Raw genomic sequence first — 7,344 nt, forward strand, 5'->3', positions numbered from 1 at the left:
CTTAAAGGAAAACTCCACCCTGAAACACATTAAATGTTCTTATAGTGCAATTGTTGTGATGTCTTTAGCCATGTTGCTGATGTATTTTCGTTATTTCCATGAGAGGTCAGAAGTTGTGTGCTGCTGTGATGTCATAGGGGGGACATAACTGCATTGTAACTGCTAGCACAGTTATAATGATGTTTAATAGGAGGGGGGAAAGAAATCTCATATGCAATTGAAAGCCATCAGGTTTCGCTGTTAGCTCCTGAAAACAAAAAAAGCAAGAGCTTCTTTTCTCACTCACCATTTTCAAGCATGTTTCAATGTGCAATGTCATATTAATGAGAAATCCAGTGTGGCAGTAATGGAGTTGCACTGAATTACGGCACAGACTTGGCTCAGCCAGTTAGCGAGCTACAAGATGACGAGCATGGTGGCACTGACGGCGGTGTTATCTTGAGCGTTGTAACTTTTGAACCTTATCTGTTTGAACAGAGTGTACAGATGAGGAGGTCAGAGAGCTGGATAGTATAAAGGACTAAAGCGCGGCTACATCGCAACATGAAAACAGAACATCATGTCAATGAAAGATGTTTAAGTTAAAAATGTCAACTCAGAATTCCATTACAAGTGAAATCACACTGAAGATTACAGGTTAATTAGAAAGATTAATGATTAAAGTCATTCAGGGTGGATTTTTCCTTTAATGAGAGCATTTAAGGCTCAGACATTTAAGGCTCAGTTTTATCAGCAGGCCAAAATACTTCAGATTACATCTGTACCCACCTGAAGGTGTGTGTGTGGGGTTAGGGCTGAACGATAAGAGGTAATGATCTCAATATCACTATATATTAACATCCTGAGTATCATCGGTATCATCAGGTGTATATGCATTTCTGTCTGTTTCCTTGTTAAGTATTATCTCTAAACTTACAGTTGAAGGCGAAGTATGAAACTATGGTTTCTAAATAGAAAAAGTACCTCTATTTATAATTTGTCTTTAAAACACTGATTTCCAAAGTGTAAAAAAAATTGAACTGAGTGCAATGTTAAAGAAAATGGCAAACCAAAACACAAGGCAAAACTATTCTGGAGGTTGTGCCATGCCTCTCAGTCTCCAGACCTGATGTAGGCAGTGTGTGCGTCCAGCAGAGATATAAAATATCAAGGTCAAGAAGGTCAATAAACATGTGCAAGATGTTGGGCTATGCAGAGCCACATATTACACTGAGGTGTAGTATGATTGGTGTTAGTTAAAGGCAAAGGGTATACAAGTGTATATATATATACTTGTATAATAGTATAATTCTATATAATGAGGAAATATATCACCCTTAAAAGGGATATGTAAACCTTTGAACTGATACGCTCAATATATTGATACTATACATTAAATATCTTCATTTCTTCTTCATTTTGCACTTAACTGTATAGTTTTTCATAAAGTGGCTCCATTGTTTTGTCGGTGCTTTATCATGAAATATAATTATTTAGCAAATTACAAAACCAAGATGTCGTCATTACATCTTTAGTTATCGCAGTGTGATATTTTTGTGATATTACCCACCTGTAAATTTGGTATAAATATAATCCAAACTGGAAAAAATAGAAGTCCAGATGGAAAATTCTAAGTCAAATATTATATATTAAAAAAGTCTGAAATGAAAATCATGACCTTTGCATTGTGATACTTTTGGGTAACCCAGACCTGGTCAGAGGTGAATTTCAAGCAACTTATTTATTTATTTATTTATTTTTATATAGAAACAGCTGGTTGCGTGTAGCGCCTCACTGCTACACAGAACCAGATGCTTCTAATATGAGCTGTTAAGCTGTTTCTATTAAAAAAAATAACAAATAAATAAATTTAAATAAATCCCTGGTTCAATCCTGAGTTCGAGTTATGTCTGTTACACTGTTCTTCCTGTGTCTGTGTGAGCTTCCTCCCACCTCCCAGTGACGTGTTGGTAGGTCGACTGGCTAAGATAAATTGCCCCTAGGTGTGGATGAGTGTGAATGTGTGTGCAAATGGTGCACGGCAGTGGACTGGTGTCCCAACCAGGGTGTATGCAGATCCACTGTTACCCTGTCCAGGATAAAGAGGTTACCGAAGATGAATGAATGATTGCGTATTACTAAAAGTCCAAGTAACATCATGTCTGGCAAAGTGTCACATGGCTGACTGGCTCTCAGCACAGACGTAGATGCTGCAGGGACGAACCCTGGGCCCACCTCGTGCCCTCAGCCTGGGCATCCTAAAGCTCCTGGGCACAAATTCATCACAGGCCTCACGGAACTTGCGGATCCTCCAGCAGTACACCACAGGGTTAAACACAGCCTTCATGTAGCTGAGCCACAGCGCCCCCACGCTTGCTGCGTAAAACACGTTACTCGTGTAGAACTTGTGATTGAAAGCAGCCAAGAGGCCGAGCGCTGTGTGGGGCAGCCAGCACACAGAAAAGCCAACAAAAAGGATAAGGATTGTGGTGAAGGCCCGCGTCTTGAAGCTCATGTCCACGCTGAGCTGCGGGGGGCGCCGTAGAACCGGCAAACTCACTTTCCCTCCATGTTCAGGACTGGGAAAGGTGTGGTTGTGGACACGCAAGGCGTTGCGGCGCACTGTGTTTAGGATGCGCAAATAGGAGACCAGCATGACGCTCACAGGCACGAAAAAGACAGCATTGACCAGCAGCAGTGTGTAGCCGCGGTTAGGGGACTCGATGTAGCCCAAAACGCAGCGTGAAGCTTTAAGAGTTGGCACGCTGCCAGCAGCAGGCAATGCCAAGCAGAAGGAGAGCAACCAGGAACCGGCGATGAGCAGGCGAGCACGACTCGGCGTCAGCTTGTCTTGCCGCTGCACGATGATGAGAAAGCGGTCCACGCTGATGATCAGCAGGATAGACACGCCTTCCAGAACAAAGAGCCAATAGAGCACGAGCGTGATGCGGCAAAAGTCCATTCCGAAACGCCAGTCATCGGACACCACGGTAACAGCAGTCACAGGCATGCAGAAGAGTGAGAGCATGATGTCGCTGAAAGCCAGTGTGGCTAGTAAGAGATTGATGGCAGAACGCATCGCCGGCTTTTGATAAACTATCAGGCAGACGATGGCATTTCCGAGAAAACCGATGGCGATGATGACCACCATTACAACAGACAGCACGACCTTCAGGCTGATGGGTAAAGGAGAGTTTGTGGTTTCCTGAAGCCCAGTGACATTTGTTACATATTTGAGTGTGTGATGTTCTGGTAGACCACATCCTGAACTGATGTTGCAGACCACCATGATGGTCAAGATGGTAGCAAATCAGGAGCAACTTTAAACCAGTCGGCTTCCTTCTCCTTGTCTAGGATTTCCATTCTTCTGCATCTAGAGGATAGAGGATAAGAGAGCAGTTCTAAGTTACAAAATAGAGCAGGTTTGGGGAATAGACGTTACTGATTAACCAAAAAAAAAAAAAAAAAAAAAAAACACAACAAAGCCTGGAACCTGAAAACGTAAAGGCATTTGTGACATAAAACCGTATTATATTTTGCAGTGCCTTCATAGCTGCATAGCTGACTCAGGATTCAGGCTGGAGGATTTGGGTTGTTCAAACCTTTTCCTCACCATGAAGAGCTACTTTTAGTTCCAACCTAAATCTAATACTGCTGAGAAATCCAGCTTAGTCTGACAAGCTACCAGAGGCCAAAGGACAAGCCTGGTAGACCATCTTTTCCGGCTGGGAAGTTATTTTCTCAGGTCCTTATTATAATATATTATAATATATTAGTCTGTTTTATACTGCGTGATTTCATCAGTCTGTATGAGATGTTTCCAATAAAATCTATAACAGACTGTGTGATAACCTTCTCCACGTCAGATTATACGATGAAGATCCTCTAACGATGGATCTGCGGTTTGTGGCTCAGTAAAATAACAACATGAAATGTCCATTCTTCAATTAACCTTGAGGTAATAAGGATATTTATTCCTGTCCATTAGTATGCATGGTAGCTTTACAACTCACTGTAGGGGCCAGGCAGGTAGGCTGGTAATGTTATATTAATTCATGTGGGCAAGTCAGTGTTTTAAATCATCGCTTGTTTCATTCAGTGTTTTCGAGTTTCGCATCATCCAATGCCAATAAGTGTTGTAGCAGCGGTCACTGAGATTTTCATTAATATAAAAATTTCTGACACTGCCAGATCTATGTCAGTCATTTGCAACAGCACTAAATCGGTGAGCATGTCCGATAATGTGTTCTGATATCACCAATTACAATTCACAACCAAAGAATTCTTTTACGATGTGTGATTTTTGGTCTGGAACAGCAGTTTACAATCTGAAAACTGTACAGCGTAAACCTGGCTTAAACTTCTAATAGCCTTCCTTTTGTGTTATTTCCTTAAAAATAGCATGTCTACATAGACGTGACCACTGACCATCTGACGAAGATGGTCTCCCATGTTTAACCAGCTTGGCTGAAGCTGGATTTTTCCATTGGCTGAGGAATTCTGAAGTGACTATAATCTCACAGACATATTTCTATAATGTATGTGTGAGATCATACCATGAAAACCGGCTTGCTTCATAACAGTGATGCAGCGCCGTCTGCCTATGATGCTGATCCACAACCGCATCATGGAGGATGATTGGGAGAATGCAGAGTCCTCTTCAGAAGAAGAGTCAGAGCTCTGAAAACACAACACACACATACACAAAAATAAAGATTAGGAAGGTTTTGTGCCATGAAGGAATGAAGGTGTTGAATTCCTGTCCCTTGCTGCCAAGGAAACTGGAGAGCAGCTCCATGGCAACAAGAGCTCTCAGGGTGAGAAAAAAAAAAAAAAAGTATATCCAAAAATAGTGCTTTGTGTATAGCTGGAGGCTGTGACAAGCAGCACACCTAATCCTCAGAAAAAAAATTAATTTCCATTGCATTAAACAATCTCAATTGTTTGTTATAAGGAAATAGGATATCAGCCATATCAATGAAATAAATGCTTTAGGCTATATTATGATCAAGACCGTTAAATCCGTTGATGGTGTCACTGAGTCTCGCGAGATTTGAAAACAAGAGATTTAATAGCTAGCACCTGGTCCAAAACCGCACTACTGCAGTAAACAGTATGTAAAATTACTATGTCCAAGTTCTCGTGTACTAGTTTTACATACTATGTAGTAGGGTAGTATGTGCTAATCCTAAACATTTATACTTTTAGTGTTAATACTCACCTGTGTGTTCGCGCTTGACGTGATTTGGAGTCTACAGCCTGCGTTTGGTTTCCTTCGCCTTGTAACAAGGCGACAGACTGGTAGTTCGGTCAGTGAGCCATTTTAGACCCTTTTTAGCCATTTTCGAGACTCTCCAGACCTTTTCGTCTGTCGTGCTGTTAAAAGAAACTTGAAAAACAGAGAGACACTTCCGGCTCTGGTCATTCCGCCTCAGCAGGCGTCACGCGCGCTTTCTGGCTGAAGCGCGAGGAGAGAGGATGCGCGCGCGGCTGACAGCGCACAGGGACACGCGCCGGCTTCTTCTCCTACATTCTGACCACCAGCAACACCTTCTTTCACTAAAATTCACTAAAAACACTCAACTTTTTATGTTTTTTTTCTGCAGTTCCTCTCACTGAACTGCTCTGTTCATCTAGCGTCGAATACTCCTGACTCAGCTGCAAAAACACTCGCTGTACCCCAAAGAGTCATGAGTCGATTCTTTGAACTGAGAGCCGATTCGTGTATACGAGTCATTTTTCCAATGTTGTCCTTGCATTGTAATTTATACTGTAGTCGTGTATTAAAGGAGGAGATCAGGATAAATGGAAATGGATCTTACTAATGAAGCATAGACACAGCAGGCTCAATAAAATTAATGCATGGATTCTTACTGTATTAGACAAATTGCAATGCAAGGTTTTGTTGATTAGAAAGTAGAATACTATTTCATGAAACACCTTTTTATCACTTTTAGTTTGGCAAAGAAGAAGAATCAGGGGTCAGAATATTTCAGATTTTTTCCAGTTTATAAAAAAATGATGCATAATAATAGCAGGTTACTCTCGCACCTCCAGGGTTGGGGATTCAATTCCTGCCTCCACCATGTGCGTGGAGTGTGTGCGTGGAGTTTGCACGTCCTCCCCATGCTTCAGGGGTTTCCTCCGGGTACTCTGGTTTCCTCCCCCAGTCAAAAGACATGCGTTGTAGGCTAACTGGCATTTCCAAATTATCTGTAGTGTGTGAATGGGTGTGTGATTGTGCCCTGCGATGGGCTGGCACCCCATCCAGGGTGTCCCCCACTTTGTGCCCTGAGTCTCCTGAGACAGGCTCCAGGCTCCCTGCGATCCTGTGTAGGATAAGCGGTACAGAGAATGGATGGATGTGTGATAATGCATTTGGGAGCCACAAGAGCTGAGTCAAATGATGTGACACTGAAAAGAGACAGAATTCCCATCACTATTAGTCCAAAAAAGCATTGACAGTTATACTCTGAATACTCCAGAAAGAGCAAACCTTATTAGCCACAAACGTGAAGCACTCAATTCTGGGAGGACTGCAGGTAGAGATAAAGTGTAACTTTTTTTTATGCACAGAGCTGTTGAATTCTTGATCCTGACTGATCTAGAGGTGATTAATTTCCTATAAAAGCATGGCTCGGACAGTATTTCCATTATTTATATTAATGCACTCCTTCTAATACATTATCATTTCTATTAGGTGTGTAACAAAATGCTATTATCTCTATCTGTATCTATTTAGTGCTCAAAATATTCATATCTGTTTCCTTTCGGATTAAAACAGGAAGTGGGCATGGTCTACAATGGAAGGTGATTTTTTTTTTTTTTTTTTTTTGGTTAACCCTTCCACTATACCATGGAAACACTGGAAAACACTGAAAAACAGGGTTGCTGAAAAATTGACAAGCTCCTCTTCACCTTGGGCATCACACCACTCTGTCACTGATTATTTTCCTATAACAGCATGTCACCAAGTGCTTTATTTGTTACATAAGGGCTCTGGATGTCTCTTTAAGGCAGCATATTTAGGCGAATATTACGAATGTTTATATACACAGTCAACTCCAGAATTATTGGCAACCATCATAATTAACATATTCTTACATTTATAACTGAAGAATAAAATGACCTTTTAATGTTATATTACCAAAATCAGAAATGACATGAAAATTACCATCAAAATTACCTCTTGCAATAATTGCTGTCTACTGTGTATATAATTTATACACACATATAATGCCTATAAACAGGGATTTATGTGAAATCATCTTTCAACTTAAACATGTTTTAAGTATAACTAAATGTTTTTATTGCTTTAATTTTTCCTTTTTGTGCTTCACGAAATGCACTGATGCTTTGCTGGTT

At 41.0% G+C, this 7,344-nt stretch overlaps 1 protein-coding gene across 1 annotated transcript; it reads right to left on the reverse strand.

The window, feature by feature from the left end:
- Positions 1–7: 7 nt before the first annotated feature.
- Positions 8–5,688, reverse strand: LOC113538336 (high-affinity lysophosphatidic acid receptor-like). The gene is made up of 3 exons (XM_026933316.3): positions 5,201–5,688; positions 4,536–4,659; positions 8–3,352 (listed from the first exon to the last, which is right to left on the reverse strand). Exon 3 carries the CDS (start codon positions 3,266–3,268, stop codon positions 2,153–2,155), a length of 1,116 nt encoding a protein of 371 aa, XP_026789117.1. The 5' UTR covers positions 3,269–3,352; positions 4,536–4,659; positions 5,201–5,688; the 3' UTR covers positions 8–2,152.
- Positions 5,689–7,344: the final 1,656 nt, after the last annotated feature.

This window comes from Pangasianodon hypophthalmus, chromosome 2 (genome assembly GCF_027358585.1).
Source record: "Pangasianodon hypophthalmus isolate fPanHyp1 chromosome 2, fPanHyp1.pri, whole genome shotgun sequence".
Classification (NCBI taxonomy): domain Eukaryota; kingdom Metazoa; phylum Chordata; class Actinopteri; order Siluriformes; family Pangasiidae; genus Pangasianodon; species Pangasianodon hypophthalmus.

Bases quoted from the DNA above. Each gene is read 5' to 3' on its own strand.
- LOC113538336 (XM_026933316.3), bottom strand. From the start codon at position 3,268: ATGGTGGTCTGCAACATCAGTTCAGGATGTGGTCTACCAGAACATCAC.